Genomic DNA, 18,215 nt, shown 5'->3' with positions numbered 1-18,215 from the left:
GAGCTCATGGTGAATATTTTAGGCACCTCCCCGCTAAATCCCTAAGGGATGAGCCCCTGAGCAAACATCTAATGCAGGTTTTAATTTGACTCCCGTCTACTGAACAGACCTTGTGCCAATTCGCTGCAGATGGTGCTCCTTCTGCTTTTCTTTCTATTACTTGTCATTCCCAGGGTCTTTGGAGATTAGGACACACATAAACTAAGATAAAAGAACACGCCAGGCGATTGCAGTAAGACGGCACTCCTGAACAGTGCGATGACCAGAAAAAAGAAAATGTGAAAATTCTAATGTGACTTAATGTAAATAAAGAAAAAAAAAGATACAGAACCATGCACTACATGATTCTAAATTTTTAAGAATGTATCTATGTTATGTGCTTGGAAAACTAGGATGGAAAGATATATACAAATTTAAAAACGACAAGGCATTTCTCACCCTTCAGATTGGCAAAAAATAAAAAGATCATCTCTAGTGAATGTTAGTCTCAATGAGAATGAATTCTTTCACAAAGTGTTGGCGAGAGGGTTGTCGGGGGAGGAGAAAGCGCCCCTCTTTTTGCTCATAGTCCTTCTGGCTGGTCTAATAATCAAATTGACATGAGACAGATTAACAGGAGAAAAGAACCAAATTTAATTATATATGTACATGCATGGGTTCCAGAAGAATGTGGGACCCCAGGACAAATCGGGCATGTAGTGGCATGGACTTCACAGGGGAGGTGTACAATTACAGGTAGATGAGAAAGAGCAAACCAGATGTTTGCTCTTTCTCATCTACCTGTAACACCGAGTTCTTGCTGGGCCATCTAGAAACAAAGGGACACAGAGGAGACTCTAATAAGACAGACTTTGCTAGGTTCCCCTCTGCTGGCCACACTTTATTCACATTATGCTAAGATGACAGTTCCCTTCCTTTAAGCAGGTTTTTCGATTTGAATTTCTTTAGGCAGGTAAAGGGTAAGTAAAAAGCTCTTCTTGAGTTTGTTGGACTTTGTCTTCAGCTGGAAATAATTTGCATGCTAGGGTGGCATATTCTGGGGACACTCATTCTGAACCCCAATAGTTTCTTAAAAGTAACCAGCTTAAAATAATTGATATCCCAAAAAAGGTATGTTTTGAGCTGGCAAACTCTGCTCCCTCTCAGGGTTAACTGGAACAGAATTTGTGAAGAACTGGTGGTCTCGTTAAAACGATAGACACAAGAATTCACATTCTGGGTAATCTCAAAAACTGCATATGCATGTGTACAAAGCAGAAATAGGAATGATAAAAATGTGAAAACAACTGAAACGTTCATCCATAGGGAAATGGTTGGAAAATTAGTTTGTCCATATAGTGGAACATGATTCTGTCTTTAAAAAGAAAGAGGTGGACTCTGGCGTGCACGTGGACAAACCTTCAGAAGCTACTGCCAAGTTAAAAATGCAGGAGAGTGAGGGAGAGAGTGTGCAAGCAGCAGCAGAATACAGTATAAACTCATGTAGGTAAAGACATACATTTGTACATCATTATATGCACGTGAAAATTTTAAGGAAACACAGAAACTTACAGAACAAGGTCTGGAAGGAGACACCCCTCCAATTAACAGTGGTTGTCTCTATTGTGGACTTTTCAATATTTTACTCATGTACTTAATGCTTTGTTTTTACATGTTGTGTACAAATAACAACAAAAAAAAGATTCGTAATTACAGAAGAAAATGTTCTACTGCTAAGTCAAAAAAGCAAGCTATAATACAGCATGTACAGTTTGAGCTCGACTATGTTACAAAGAAGATATGTGACAAAATTAGACAGGTGAGAGTATACTCTTTAGAATTTTGAACCTACTGCTATTTTTTAAGATGAGTTAAAAAAGAAAACCATTGGCAAGAGAAAATATATCCTTAATGTTACGTGTGGTTATGGTTGGGATTACAAGTAATTTTAATATTCTTTAAAACAAATTATAAGATGTAAGGCTGGCTTACCACTCTTTAAGCTGGTAGTGAGATCCTAGACGACTTCTTGTTTATAGTTTTCCGCATTTTCCAAATTTTATTAAACAAACATGTATTATTTTTACAATCAGAAAAAAAAAAAAAAAAAAAGCAAGCTGTACAACTTATTTAAATAAATCTGAAGAAATGTAGTTAAGTAAGAAGTTTCCAGGCAGGTACATAGTAAATTATAGAGATCAATGGTTTCGAAAGAGTACCTCCTTTCAAAACTCAATGCAACACGGAAACTTCTGTGTAAGAAATAAAAGCAGAGTTTACTGGGAAAACCCCAGATTCCAGGAACACCATTAGGAAATGCGCTGTTTAGTCAGATTGAGGCTGCAAGAGACAGGGGTGGGGCTCTTTGTGCAGCATCTCTCAGAGAGAGCCTCAGGCATTTTTTTTTTTTTAAGGCTCTTCCAGGAGGTGTACAGAGTTACAAAGCCCTGGCAGAAGCCCACCCTCCCTGGACTGTTGACAGCTGGCTTTATGCAGCGACTCATCAGTGATCAGGGTGGAGAATGGCTGGGGCCAGACCAGGTTCCCTGAAGGAGTAGAGCGGCACCAAAGGTTCCTTACCACAAGTATGACAGGATAAAGGTGCCTTTTAGACATCACTGTCTGAGCTGCTGAAGGATACACTCTTGCACATTCATCCTCCCCGCGAGTTATAGCCAGGCAGTGGCAGCAAGCAGACAGACAAGCTTCTGGGTTTTGACATAGGAGGGCTTGCTTGCAGTTCATGGTTACACAACTGACAGGTTTAGCCAAGGTTGTGCTACATTTGGTCAGAGTGGCAGGCTGTGGGCCTTCCTACAGTGCTGTCCTAGAAGTAACCCACATTCCAAGGGCAACGGGGTTGGGGATCCCAAGTCACAGTGCATGGTATCCCCATGAGACTGAGATCCAGGCCTTTTACTCTACCACTCACCAGCTGTGGCACCTCAGACAAGTTACTTAATCTCTTTGAGCTGCAGTATTCCCATCAATAAATGGTGATTTAGTTATTCACACGAGAAATATTTACTGAACATCTGCTATATGCCAAGTACAATCACAGAAACTGGGGATCAGTAGTAACCAAATCATTTCAAAATTCTAACCTTCATGGACCATAATTATATTCTATTGGAGTATGAAATTACCTACTTCGTGGGGTTGTGGAAGGGATTAGATGAGATACTGACTGGAAAGGCTACTTAGGGTAGCACCGATTTTGCACCTAATTCCAACATGTGTGGTTTTTATTCCTCCCCCACCCCACCACCCCCAACACACACACCCCTCAAGCAATTCTCTGACACCCAAGCAATTCCGCTGGGTGTCCTACCATTCAACTTAATTCTGACACTATCTAACTGGAGATCTTACATGTGAAGGGCTGAGTCCCACAAGACTACTGCCTCACCACTTCAGATGCTAATCACAAACCCAGGTTGTCCCCTGTACTTCTGACCAACTGACTATAGATTAGAGGTTTCAACAATCCCCTCTTTGGGTTCGATTAATTTACTAGAGTGGCTCACAGAACTCAGCAACATTTTACTCACTAGATTTCTGATTTATTATAAAAGGTTATAACTCAGGAACAGCCAGATGGAAGAGATGCATAGGGCAAGGTATATGGGAAAGGTTGCATAGCTTTCATGCTCCAAGGCCACCACTCTCTCCAAACTTCCACATGTTCACCAACCTGGAAGCTCCCTAAAACTCATCCTTTTGGGTTTTTATGGAGGTTTCATTACATAGGAATGATTGATTAAATTATTGGCCATTGGTGATTGAACTCAAGCCCCCTGCCCCTCTTTCCTCCCAGGAGGTCTGGGGGTGGGACTGAAAGTTCCAATCAGTCCCCATCCTTAGGTTACTTGGGTACTTTATCCTAAAGTCACCTCATTAATATAGCAAAAGACACCATTATTGTTCTTATCACAGAAAATTCCAAGGGTTTTTTTTTTTTAGGAGCTCCATGCCAGAAATAGGGACCAAGAACAAATATATATTTCTTACCATAAATCACAATATCACAGGTAGTTACATTCCTCCCCCTCATTTAATTATTATGCACATTCTCTACAGCCCTTACACGAAGAAAGCACCCAGTAAACACCACAAGGCTGGTCTGAGTTTCCATCTATGGTTGAGATTTCCCTACCTGGAAACAAAGTGCCCTGCAATCAGCACTGGCCTTAGACTAGCATGAAGGTTCCTCTCTCTGCATCCCCCTCCCCCATTCTACCCTAATAAACAGGGCTGGGAAGGAAAAGTGAAGGAAATCACCCTTGTGGCCATTCATCACAATAAAGGCAGCTGACGGCTCTTCAATACCCAGCCTCAGCCCTCATTTCCTTGGGGAGAGGAGGAGCAAGACTCTGCGGTCTGGTGAGCGCAGGTCCCTTCCTCAGGCAGTGTGGACAGTAGTCCTTGCCTGAGGTAAACCCCTGATCGACTGCATTGCAGCGCCTAGTGTGCCCCAAAGAGATGACCAGACCCCTCCAATCAGGCCAGCTCATGGCAAGGCAAGCCCTCACCTGGTAGATTTCAGCATTAAATGTTGATTTCAATGTGCTCGCAGGGTGGGTAATAGGCATAACCAGGACATATTCTGAGCTTTATGGTCAGAACTATGGGTATGAGTTGAAAAGAGAAAAATAAATTGTGAGCCAACTTTAAAGCTCATCCTTGGGGCTCCAAGAAAGTGCTCCAACAAAAATCTTGCTGGCACATATCTTGATATGTGATGGCAGTTTCAGCGTTCCTCGTGCTGGTGTTCTGATGCCAGCCTCGACTTTCACAGCCTGAGTAATGCCTGGGCAAAGAACCAGCTGAGAATCGGAGACAGAGGGATGGGGCAAGAGTGGTGGTGATGGCACAAGCAGTGGGGCCTATTTCCTGTGTGGCCTCCAACAGCAAACCCTTCAAAGCGCAGTCTGTGACCGTGGCCAAGCCCTCCTCAAATTTGGGCCCAAATCCTCTGCAGTCTCCTCTCCTCTTATAGCCCCAGACTCTGAGCTCCCTTGTGGCTGGAACCTTATCTGCCTTGTTCACTGTGTTAAATGAGTGAATGAGCACAGCGATCCAGGCTGATTTCAGGACACCGACCCACTCGCAGCGCCCCCTGGAACCCTGCAGGCCCCTTTACCTAACTCAGTGTCTGTGCCCATTTCGCTCTCTTACCCCAGATGCCTTCTTGATCTGGTTAAGTCCGTTCATTCTTAAATCCAACTCAAATGCCACCTCACCCAAGGCTGGGTGAGCCCCCCCCCGCAACATTGGGCAACCACAGCCCTCCCACAATAGTCGTCAACATCACAGGCTTGCCCCAGTTTCCTTGCCTGCCTCCCCCAGGGCTGGGTGGACACAGAACTGTATAAGCAACAGGTACTCGGTAGGTGCGCGTGGGAAAGAAGGGAGGAAGGAAAGGAACAAGAAGGTTGTCACCTAAAACAAACTGAACAAGAACAAAGCGCTAAAACCCAATGTATCAATGAATGGATCATTCATCAATATTTACTGAGAAAATATAGTAGAAAGTGGTTGCAGAAACATTTCTCAATGAATTCAGGTGGGAAGCAGAGGTTACTCTTTGCTGTACCTTCTCCTCTCTTCCCCTCTGGATGTGGGCTGGGTTGGGGCTGAAGAGGAAGAGAAACTCTGGAAGGCTGAGTAAGTAGGGGCACTTGAAAGGCTCATAGGTAAGGTGCTCTCACAGGCTCAGAGCTCTCATAGGTTCCTCTGGCCATGCAGAGCTGAAGGCCATTTCTTCTGTGGTAACCTCTAACTGCTGAGGGGGATCACTCAGGACTCATTCTCACTAAGATTAAGAACATGCCCTGGATCAAGAAGCAGGCATAATGAGGACCTTCCACTGTCTCGCTGACCCAAAGGTGGGAACAGAAGCAGGGACTGAAGACAAATGATCTTGGAATAAAGACTATTTCTGGCTGAAGCTTTCTTAGCATAGTATTTCCTTCTAAGACAGATACCACCAGTTGCCCCTCCATATTCATTCTTTCTTCCTGGCTAAGAGAATCATGATTTTGGGGAGGGGAGGACAATGTGGCAGAGGTTGTCATCTAATCATGAAACCCATATCCTCTTCCTCTTAGGCATAGGGTTGGATCACCTTTCCTAGCCTCCCTTGCTGGAGGTGTGACCATGTGACTGAGCCTGGCCAGTGGAATGTCAGTGGATGTAATTCACCACTTCCAAGCCTAATCCATAAAATCTTCCCCCACACCGTCCTCCATGCTCCTACCTCTTGTGCTGACTGATGCAAATAAGCATGGTAGCCTTAAAAGCCTGGGTCCCTGAATCACCTACTGGAGGAGAGTACCTCCACTGATAAGAAACAGCCGTTTTGGACTTTGTATGAGTATCTATCATATTTCAGCTATTAAATATATTTGTTTTGTTTTGTTTTTCAGCAGTGAGCCCACCTAACTATTCTATGCAGAAATGTGCCCTGCTAAATACTCACATGGCTCTTTTAACTGGGAGTGATCATGTGACACACTTCCAGCCATGAAATATCAGGGAAAGTCTGCTTGGTGATTTGAGGAAAATGTCTGTTTTCCTGATAAAAGGTACCATTGTGGCTGGCAGCTCCTTCCTGCAGTAGCCCTTTTGCCATCTTGAAGGAAAGGCCAAGAAAATAACAGAAGTGTCAGTCCAGACAGACATCAGCTGTTGAAACCAATGCCAGCAACCGCCTACCTTCAGACATCTCGCTGCGTGAGAAAAATAAACCATTATTTGCTTAAGCCACTAAGATAGGGCTCACCGTTACTTGAAACCAAACATAATCCTAACTGCTTTGCAACCACTCATTCATTCATTCACCCAACTTTCATTAAGGCCCATTTCATGCCTGTCCTTGTGTTCAGGGCTGAAAATTTAGAGATGAACAGAGTGTGGCCCCTACCCTCCAGGAGCTCCCAGTCAAGCTGGGGAGACAGGCCCATGAGTGGACAAACCTAATGCAGTGGGGACTGGATGCTCTGATGACACATGATGCCCCAGGGGAGTGTGAGCATTGGGTGGTAGGCAGGCAGAGGCAAGGAGTTCTCAACTCCCTTTCTGGCATTCTGCGCACAGAGCAAATACTCTTCAAGCTAAAAAGCAAGTAAAAAGAATGTGCTGTGCTCAGCCAAGCAAACTGCAATTACTTACTGTACGTTGAGTTGTTCAACACCATCAATTAATGCAGCTGTTTCAAGACAATCAACAGTCACTCGCACAAGATGCACAAGAGGAGAAAATTAAAAATCATCTGTGGTTAACTTAGAAATGCTGGAAATTATGTGAACTGAGGATGAGGCGGCCTTGCTTAGATCTTCTTGCCTGCTGATGTCAGCCACTGCCTAAAATATAATTTCTTTCTCAAAGACACAGTAATTTTTCACCTTGAAGACAGCAAAAAAAAAAAAAAACCCCACAAACAAAACAAGACAAAACAGAAACAATGATCTATGCCATGACCTTTGACCATAAATGCCCAAGCTTTGATTCTGCAGGTCTGGGTTTCCATTAGGAACTGTGATGGAGACAAACTGGCGACAAGAGATGACGCATCTGGGAAATCACGAGGCAACCATGACCAGAGAAGTCAGAGCACCAGCGGGAACCATTTGGAAAGCAGAGAAAAGGTTTTCCTCCTTTTAATTCAATGACCCCATACTTACAACAACTAGGTAAAAAAAAAAAAAATGAATGACATTATTTGCCATTTCTTTATTTTCCAAGTGTGGGGCAAATATTAAAAAAAAAAAAAGACAAAGCCTCACTGACTTCAAATTCCAGAAGTTTAAAAATGAATGAAAATAAGCAGGCTCCTCATTGGGAGAACGGATTATCAGGTTTCCAGTCTGGCTGCTGACTTATTAGTATGAAGTACTCCAGTGCAGAGCAGAGGGTGTGCCAATCATTCACAAGGAAGAGAAGTGCTCAGGTTTCTGAGGCAGCTATCACAGGAGGGCTCTCTTGTCCTCAGCCCATCACTGGAGGCCCTGCATCAGCGCAGTGATGGCAGGGGCTAGTTGGGCAGGCTGCCGAGAGGGAGTTTCTTATAGGACACACAGAGCAAATGAGGGTGAGGTCTGAGGAGGAAGGCCCTCCCTTTCTGGGACCAGTTATTAAATTCAAGCCTATCAACACAGTTTCCGAGAGACCTTCAAATCAAGGAGGTTCCGGCTTTGGCAGATACAGGAAATATGGTAGTCTGGGCTTTTGCCTCGGGTCCCCTACCCACCCTCAGGAGCAGCTATGCCATTCCTCACTCAGAGAACTGGGTCTCTGATGGTCTCATGGGCTTCTGGGGCTGAAGAGCCAGTCCAAAACAGTGGCTGGAGCAGTAAACTGTCGACCAGGACCAAGAACAGTGCTGGCAGAGCAGTGAGTAAATATTGAGCTTATGGTCTCTTATCACACTTCCCACTAACACCCTCAGGCCTAGAGAGATGGTTAAAACATTAACAACCAGCACGTGACAGACAGAGCCCAATCAAATGAGTATCTGTTTTAAACAGCTGACTAGGCCACACCATACCAGTGTGTACCAGCTAAAGATCGTCATTCCCCTTTAACAGGCCATGCCCTAGCCTCTCATGGCCATGACAGGTGGCCAAGAGCCAGGTGAGTACCTGAGAAATGTCTGCACTACCGTTCATGTCCTTTGCTATAAACTTGAGTATAATGTCCTCTGTTCCATGAAGACAGAGACTGTGTGCGTCTTATCCATTCTCCTATAATCATCATCTCAGTGCAGTTGGTTGGCACCAAAAATGTATCTTTAAGGAATGAATAAATAGTAATAATAGCTAACATTTTTAAAGCAGGTACCACGTGCAAGGCACTGCTCTAAGTCCCTGTCCTGTATGATCTCATTTCGGCTTCACAACAATATCACGAGTAGGTATAATTATTATCATCCCAATTTTACAAATGAGAAAACCGAGGCACAGAGAGGTTAAGTAACTTGCCCAACGACACAAAACTAGTAATGGTAGACCCAGGATTCAAAGCCAGTCTGCTTTAGAGTCTACACTCGTAACCACTGCACTATGCTGAATACACAACCAAACTCGGTACTCTAGTATGAGGTAGTCATCAACAGAGAACCTCTGACATCCACAAACATTGCTAAGTATACACTATTTCTGTTTGTTGGGCTTTTAATGAAAATCAATGCCTAAGCAGAAGACCACCTATCCTTTTCAAATAATTATGTAACCACATTTGGTTATCAGGCAACTGTGGAAGGAATATCTTTTACATAGTATTTTCTGCTCAAGATATCTGAATTGTAGAGGAAGCCTTTTAAACCCTCTGTGGTCCTCTTTCCCCATCTCTAAGAAGATCCCAGAATTGCCGAAAGGGCTGAACAAGATTAACGATATAGTTGCCTATTTATCTGACAAGGTACTGTATAAACATAATGTATGATGATAACAATTAGTATATTTCAGAATAAAGAGTCAAAATTTCTATAAATTTCTATCAATCTATACTGGTCAATTCTATACCTTCCTATACTTCTATGAAGTTTCTATTTATTTATCTCTCCATGTTTTAGCAACAATGTTTAAAGCTTAATAATTTATTTCTGTAAGACTGTGTCTCTCCATTATGATTTCTGAGCTTCCAGACATTCCTACTATAACTTCAGTAACTTTTCTTTACACCTTAATCCAACTGCTTTGTTCACTTCAGAAGCATAAAGTTAACAAGGCAGTAAAGGTTTTATTCCAACTTCAGATTCTCCTATATTAGCTGATAACAAAACCGGCAAGCAAGAACTTCATTTTATTTTATAATTAAAAAGCTCAAAATGATACTGCTGTAGCTCTGAAGGCCTGAAGTTGGGGTTGGATCCAAGAATGACGTAGGTCTAGGAAAGTCAGCTGTGGTTTTTTTTGGCTGGAAAGACACGTGTCTACATATAATTGAGGGGGAGGACAAATAGTATTCACACTATTTGTAAATTTGGTATTTCTAACCACACACAAGAGTGGAGAGGAGGGGAGTACCAAAACTAGGTGCAGTAATTCTCAACTTAGTCTGTTTTTTAAAGCTCTGGTTTCTATACTATTGATTATAGCTCTCTCTAAGGAAGTCAGTTATACACAGAGGCACAGAGTGGTAAGCACATGATACAGGGATGCTTAGTATTACAGAAACATGAAATGCATAAGCTGCGAAAATGTGCAAACAAACAGAATTTTCAAGTTCCTACAGTTGCTACCATAAGATTTTTGAGTTACACAAACTCCCCCCTACCCCAGAGTAGCAGCACAGAGGTGGCTGCACCGATGTGTTTAGTACAGATGGATGGGGCCGGGGGAGGAGAGGAAGGGAGAGAGGGAGAGACAGAGGGATTGCATGGATGACCCAGCCAAGAGGATACAGGTTAAGGTGGCCTCCTGTCTGCAAGAACTACCCCATAAGGCTCCTCCAAGTTCTTTACTCAGTGCCTTTTTAATCATTAACTTCCTTCAAGCTCTGGAAGGAAGCTGACTGGCCTGTTCCTTTCCAAAAGGCAGTGGCTTCCCCAAGCAAAGCCAAGCATTCAGAGCAGCCTCCTGGTTCTGGGGGTAGATTCTAGCAGGCCAGAGTCTGTGGCTCAGTTAGGTCACCCTGGCCTTCCTGCCTTTTGAACTCCGAGCAGACCCTGCAATTCGTTCCTGGTTCACAGGTGCCTCTTCATGGTTGCCTTGCAGAATCTCCAGTTTGAGGGGTTTCTGCAGGCCCTAATCCATCTGCAAGGCTGTCCAGGAAGTTCAAGAAGGTGCCCTGGGAGGCTGCTTCTGTAAAATGCCCACCACCCTCCTAGAGAGCAGCTGGTACCTTTTCTTCGCCAAGTGCAGGTACACAGACCCTCCTAGCTGCTTCTCCCTTTGCCACTCCCCTGGACTCTCCTGTCAGCGTCTCAAGTGAGAGGTGGCTCCCCCAGACCAAGATTGCTCAAGACACCATTTCCAAAGCTCGACCCTCATTCAAAAACTTAAAATGGCTCAGTGCTCTCCCACCTTGCTAAACTCAGCTCTCAGCTGGCCTTCAAAGCCTTCTAGAAACCAGAACGGTGAGCCCAGCGAACCTTATTTCGGTTCCTGCAGGGCCATTTTTTCTCAGTGCCCCTACACCAGAATGTGGACACAGGTCCGAATCCAACAACCAAGAGTCTTGTGCCAGGATTAAAGTTTTTCTCTCTGAATTTTTAGGACCTTGGATATTCTCCCATCTTTGCCACCCACCTCCAGACAGCAGTCAGTCTCAGTCCCTCCCTTCCTTTCGTCCTTCCTCCCACCCTTTCCCTCTCACTCACAAGCAGCAGGCATTAATTAAACCTCTTCTAGAAAATAGATTTCACTAGCTGCAGGAATTCTGAGTAAGAGCCAGACCTGGAGACTGAGAAGTCTGGGTAAGAAAGATAAGCCCATAACAGCTGTGAACCCGTGGGCAGTGCGGTTCCCAAATCCAAGTGACATTCTGAATTCCAGCTTTCCCAAATTCTTGAAAAACAAAAAAGGGGGCACAAATGCTCCCGCCCCCCTCAGCCTTTGGCTGTATTCTCCAGGGCTGACCTTTGACAGAGGCAGAAGAACAGGACTTTGCTCCATCTGCCAGTGGATCACAGCTACCTCCAACAGAAACACCATCCAAAAACACCTGCCTCCCTTCCCTCAACAGAGCTGCAAAATATACTGCTAGAAGCGCGCAAGAGTAGCTCCCAGCTCTGCATGGGAAGCAGTTCTTTGGGGCGGGCATTGCCCACTGGAGCAAAGATAATGCAACCTGAAGCAGCCAGTGGGCTCTGCCAGTGGTACTTGGTCTCTCTGAATGCTTCCTCCATCATGGGCAGGGATGAGGGATGCTGAAGGGAGCTGCGGCCACGGCTGAGGGCCCTGTTAAGCTGTGGAGGATTCACCCCTCAGCAAACAGCCTTAGCTCCCAGAGTGCCCATCAGCCTCTCACTCCAATTCTGGGATAAGAACTGATCTCCTTCCTGGAAATTCTAGAATCTCCACTGAGGTTAGAGACCCAGCTGTCAGAGCCTGACCCATAAATTGAGCTCTCTGCCCCAAATACACACAGAAATGAACTTGTCTCTAGTGAGAGTACAGGAATATTTTTAAATTTGATGAATTTAAGGATAACATTTTGAAAATGGTGCAGCACAATGGAAAAACATGGATTGTGGACTCTGTCAGACTGGGTTCAAGCGGGAGATCCATTTTATTAACTAGACAAACACTGAGTACCTACCACTTAGAGGGTGCCAGGCTGGGTGCTGGGGCCACAGAGATAGTTCCACCCCTTCCCCACCAGTGGGGTATCTCATCACAAAGCAAAGTGGTGAGGGCTGAAGAAATGCCCACAGGAATTTGTGGGCCCTCTGAGTGAGCCTTCTGAGCCCCAGTGTAACCTGGGGCTAATTACTTATTAATTCACTATTCAAAGGTGAATAAATATTAGCCTAATTACTATTCGAGCCAATAAAAAAAAAAAAGTTACTGATAACTGCAGTTTTACAAATACTTAAGAGTGCTATGCTCCAGAGGCCAGGTGGTTTACCCTGTCCTTGGTACCCAAAAGTAGCCTCCCACATATCAGTGAGGGTGAGCTTGCCAAGAGCTAATCCCTAATAGAGACAGAGCGCCTACGTGTCCTTTCTCTGCAATAGGCAATTAATTTAACCCACAACTTAAAGAAAGCCAGAAAGGAGAGGGCAGATTCACGCACTGGCTTTCAGGCTGTAACCATGCATCTCCACCTCTCCAGGGAACAGGAGGTTTGTCAGACCATCTGCGTTAAACTCTCTTCTCACAGATGTCCAAACTGGGCACCGACACCCCTGAGGAGAAGTTGTTGCCAAGCCCCATCTGCAGTCACGTCACATTTGTAAGACTGGGCTGGGCACTGTCTGCTCCACACTCGGATTCATCCGAGGGCCTTCTGCAAAGAGCAACAAATGTCCCCAAGTTAAAAAGCCCTCTCGAGGTCCCTTTGGCCATTCACCTCACTTTTTCCCCTTCGCACTGATCTGATTCCACATCTCTCCCGATTTTACTTTTTGAATGCTTACAAAGCTTCCTTGCCTTTCCACGAAGAATCCAGCCACCCAGGCGGTAATAGCCTCACTCCCCCAAGGAGCCCCTTTGCCACAAGCTGACCGCCTAGCCGCAGTGGGAAAATATGGCTCCACATCCGCCTGCACCGCTAATCCTTTAACCATCCACAGGTACAACTTGAAAGACCACTGCTGCCACAAAGAAAGCAACCTGTTCTAAGCAGATGCAATGTCGTATGTGTAACAAAGCCGGCTTCTTTAAAAGATCGCGACATGTGCAAGTTCACAAGCAAAAGCAACGCCGTAGGGTCGGGACCACGCAATATCCTAACCTGAGCTTCCAAGCACGTCAGCCCGCGCACGAAGCTGCCCCAGCGTTGGGCCCCGCGACTCCCGCAGGCGCTGGGCGCAGGTAGCTGCGGGGAGGAGCGAGCCCCACTCCCAGAAAGGCCGCGAAAAAGTTGCAGCCACCTTCTTACCTGGAGACGAGAGGGTTAGGAACTGCCCGGGATGGGGGATCCCAGGAGCTCGAGTTGGGGCTGAAATCTCGTTGCAGGAGTGCGGGGGCCGAGCGGGAGCGGGTTGGAGGGGCGGGGACGACGTGGAGGCAGGAGAGGCGCGGGGTTGGATATGGGGAAGCAGGAGGCAGTGGGGGGCTGGTCGTTCGTCAGTGGAGGTAGGGGAGAGGGTTGGGAGAGAAATCACAGGCAAGATTAGAGGGCGCTGGGGCTTGGACAGCGGGCGGGGGCTGGGACAAGAGACTCGCGGGGGTGGGGGTGGCTTGGAGAGACGGAGGGAGTCGAGGGGCTGGGGTTTGGGGAGGACGCGGAGATGAAGGAGGGAGCTTAGTCGCGCGGTTCCGACCCCTGTTCGGAAGTCGACCCCAGCCTCCCCACCACTCTCCCACAGGAGACACTGCCCGGTTGTTCGGGCCTCGGCGCGGCCAGAGGACCCCCACGGTCTCCCAACCCCTGGCCCCGGGACTGCCGCCCCCCTGTGGTCTCCGCGCCGCTCATCCCCAACGACTACCACCCTGGGCCTGGCGCGCGCCGCTCTCACCGCCCATGGTCCCGGCCCGGCTCCGGCTCGGCTGCTGCGCGCGGGATTCGGCGTTGGCCGCCTGCTCCGCCCGGAGCGAGGGAGGCGAGGACCGCGCGCACCGACCGCGGGACGGCGCAACAGCCCACAGCGCCCTCTGCTGACCTCGCCGCACTCCGGGCTCGACCCGCCCTGCGCCAGGCGCCCTCGAGCTCCGCCCCAGAGGCGGTCCCGCCGGGGAGAAGGGCGCCCAAGGGGTTGCGGGGAGACGCTGGGTCTTGGAGGCCAAACGTCGCCCCCAGAGAAGGTCCAATCTTCAGAGCACCCGGCTGGCGAACGCTACCGTCAAGGGCACCCTGAGGGCACCGGGACCGCGGCCACATGGACGTAGGGCCGCTGCAAGCCTCACAACGCCCTGACTTGGGATTAGGGACTGAGCGGACGCACGCCTTGGCGGGAGTACACAGACCCAGCCCGGGCCCGAGGCCCTAGTATGGGTGCCTTTCGGCCGTGTGACTGGCCCGGAGCAACCCTGATCTCCATGACGGGCAAGCGTGTTTGGGGTTCGCGACCAACCAGTACCTGCTGCCGTGTGGACCCAAAGTGTCAGGATTCTCGCCACCGTGCCCCTCATCCTCCTTCACCCTACAACACGCTTCTCTTCCGGCGCCGACCACATCCGGCTGGGTATGTCAACTGGAAACCTTGCTGTCGCTGCGTTTTGGGATGGTCTGCGGAATGGCCCTGGGGAGTTCGCAGTCTGCGAATCCTCTCTCCCCGCCCCCTCCAGGCCCCGCGGTTTCCTCGGAGCGAGTTACTGAAGAGCCACGGAGCACTTGACAGATTCCTGTAACTCTGTTAGGCATCTGAGAGTTGAAGTTAATTTAAGACCGAATTTGTGAGTCATTTTTTTCAGATGTTAGGTTCCACTTGGTGGCGGTGATTCCTACATGATTTCTCTGAGGGAGATGATCTGACCTACTGCTGTTGTCAGAGGTCTTTGGTATCAGTTCGAGGAGCACAGTGACTCCTATGTGCCCTTGCACAGCTGGCCTTGTGCAAAATAGACACTCATGAGTATTTATTATTTACCTTTGAGGCACACTTTCTGGAGGACCTAATCACTTGGCCTCTAATTTCACTCCTGTATCGATGGCTCCCAAATCCATACATTACATCCAGATATTTTACCCATATTTCTACCTACTCTTTGGTTTTCTGCTTAGAACTTTCCATCTCAAATCAGCACGTCTTGCACCAAATTCTACCTCTTCTCAGGTCCCAACCCCATCTACCCTGTGGTCTCACCATTCCTGCAGCCACCTAGGATGCCTTCCTCACCTGAAGGCTCAATGTCCAGTCAGTGTTTGCTTCCAAACCCTGACAACCTGCCCTTCTTACCTCATTCCCATGAGTCCACACTGACCTTAGCTCCTTCCTGCCCTGACTACTGACACGACCCCTCCCAGTCAATGAACCATGTATCTCCCAACACAAAATCTTTTCATCGTCCCCTTTAGCATCCCTCCCAGACATTTCCACCCCAGCTCACCCAACACTTCTTCCCTCTTCGGGGTCCTCCTGATTGTCCTCTCTCACTAATTCCAGTGGGATCTACCCCTTGGGCTGGTGTACCGCCTCCCTCTTCCCAACATGGGTTACTCAGGGCATCTGCTGTAAATGACAAAGAACCCAATTCACACTTGCTTAAATAAAACAAGAATTGATTGATTGATGTAAACGAAAACCCCAGGGCAGATGTGCTTCAGGCCTGGATTTAGTTCCAGGGACTAAAGACTTCAGGGACTCTCCATCTCTCAGCTTTGCTTCCTTCGGTGTGAGCTACACTCTCAGGTCCCATGTGAGACCCCAGCAGATCCAGGCTCATAGCAACAAGTCCAGCAGAAAAACAGTTCCTTTGCCAACTATTCTCACAAGCTGTGGGCCTGACTTACATTGGCAGGACTGGGTCACCTGTCCATCCTGTTCTCTCAGCCACTGTCACCCCAAGGTAAGTTGTTCCCTTTCTCTCAGCTACCTTCTCATTCCCCACAGGGAACTTGTAGCTGCTCCAGGATCCCTTCTCTGTCACTAGGGGACTAAAGGTGACTCAGGGGCACCATCTGGAACCATTTCTCCACAAAATAATGCCACACCACCACTTCACTTTGCTGCAGCCCTCCTGTTGGCACAGGTCATGCTGGGGCAGAGTTTCAAACAGGAAGTAGGGCACAGGCCGTCTCTGCTTTCAGCTTCCACAACCTACGTGGGGTTTCTGACTTTGTACCACACCTGTCTCTAGCTCAAGAACTGGCACAGAGGTGACCTCAGGCCCCTCAGGGAACCAGGCATCATCCTCTCCAAGACTCATTCTCTCCTTTCCTCGCATTCCCTATTCCGTGAGGGCTGCTTCTTTGCCTCCTCCTCTCTCCCCTGTGGACTCTGGGTACTGAGTGGTACCCACTCTGCCCTGTCCCTCAGGGCAATAACACCTCATGACTTAGCCATAAAGAAGGAAGGGGCTACAAGAAAAGAAAATGTTCCTACAGGGAAAACACACATGGGAAGCATCTCAAGACCATTCCCCCCATGAAACCTCTTTCTTTTGTGGTTGTTGAGGAGCTAGGATGTTGGCCTGAAGCAGCCGGTGGCCATCTGGCCAAAACCTGGGGAAGCTGTGCCAGATTAGCTGACTCACAAAAAGCAGAGTCAAGAGATAGGCAGCTTTCTGTCATGCTTGAAACCAGGACCTGGATTTTTCAATTACTTGTGTAATAAATGTCCCGCTTTCCCCAAGCAAATTAGAATTGCTTTTTCTGTCACTTGCCAGCAAGAGAGCCCTAAGTCCTCCAAGCCCATAGCACAGTGTCTGGCACCTTGGTTCCTGCGAAACAGTAACTATTATCATTAGTCATCCGATAGAGGAGCAAGCATGCCCATCGATGGCGGTAAAGCATAGTAGACAGGGAAACGTGCAGTGCCTTTGGTTCATAACCGTGGTCTCCCCTGCTATTCCCAGCCTGCTCCTTTGTCCTTTCCACATACACATCTGGGCCCGCAGGGAAACTCTCAAAATTCATTGAAAGCTGAACCCACCCATCTTATAAAAACAGCGTTGGGCCCACCCAAATTATGCATATTCTGCTAGGCAGCATTTGCTGCCATTTGACACGAGCAATCCTCGCCTAGACAGAGAGCAGAGCAGCTAGGGAGCAGGAGCCCATCTTCAATTCAGTTTCAATGCACTGAGCAAATATTTGCACAGCCTCCTTTGATTTGTGCTGTAGACTTAGAGAAACAATGGGCTTCTGTCTTCACTATTAAAGGAACTTTACTATGGGGAAAGACACAATCTAGGACACAGACTGAGGTAACAATACCAGGAGTCATCTGGGGAAGGGAGTGTAAGCACCAAAGTTGGTTCTGCCTGCAGTCCTGCCTTAAAACAGAATTGCACATGTGCGCAGAACATTTCTTTTGGGTCCACCACAGTATCTAGGTTACAAATATTATTTTTAAATTCTATTTAACATGGATTTTCTTTCTCTAATAATAAAAGGAGTGCCTATATTTTTTTGTGGACACTTGGAAAAATACAAAGTACGTGAAATAAAGATGAAATAAAAATTACTCCTAATAAATTTGTGTCAATAAATATAGTAGAGAATATCAAATTAAGATGTAAAGAGAGAAGATTGTCCCGTGCATGCTCCCACACCATTGCTGCCAACCCCAGGGCCTCAGGGAGAAAAATATCTTGCAAAAGGTTAAAGGTCATTTCTTAGGTTCTTGCAAAAATGCTGGACTCTCCCTAACACATGTATATTTTAAAAAAACTGTAATCTGAGCCTCTCAGCTCCAGGGTGGTCTGTTCTCTGTTATTTATGTATGCATGATTCATTTTCCCAGCTACCAGCTGCAACCCTTTCTCTCCACCCCCAGTGGGCTTATTATACTAGTCCCTTCCCCTCCTGAGAGCAACTAAGGAGGGCAAACTCATTTTACCATCTATTTTGGGTGAAATTTAATTAGAAAGGCAAATCCAAAAGAACAGAATACAAAATAACTTCATTAAATAAAATAGGACATGGCTCCCGAACCTGACCTTGAGCCAAAAAAAAAAAAAAAA

General features: G+C 46.9%; 1 protein-coding gene across 7 annotated transcripts in view; it reads right to left on the bottom strand.

Annotated features, from left to right (window-relative positions):
- The window catches only part of PXYLP1 (2-phosphoxylose phosphatase 1), a 67,497-nt gene extending 52,664 nt beyond the window's left edge, over positions 1–14,833 (bottom strand). The window contains exon 1 of one of the 7 annotated variants that reach the window (XM_039837332.1): positions 14,669–14,833. In XM_039837332.1, the coding sequence (XP_039693266.1) occupies positions 14,669–14,720 (52 nt within the window). In that variant the 5' untranslated portion in view covers positions 14,721–14,833. Of the gene's footprint in view, positions 1–12,720; positions 12,902–13,527; positions 13,652–14,107; positions 14,247–14,668 lie in introns of those variants that run through there. The other 6 variants (XM_039837327.1, XM_039837329.1, XM_039837328.1 and 3 more) reach the window with 6 other exon arrangements.
- Positions 14,834–18,215: the final 3,382 nt, after the last annotated feature.

This window comes from Pteropus medius, unplaced genomic scaffold, assembly GCF_902729225.1.
Source record: "Pteropus medius unplaced genomic scaffold, Ma_sr-lr_union100, whole genome shotgun sequence".
NCBI lineage: Eukaryota > Metazoa > Chordata > Mammalia > Chiroptera > Pteropodidae > Pteropus > Pteropus medius.
This window is presented reverse-complemented; position numbering and strand designations above follow the sequence as displayed.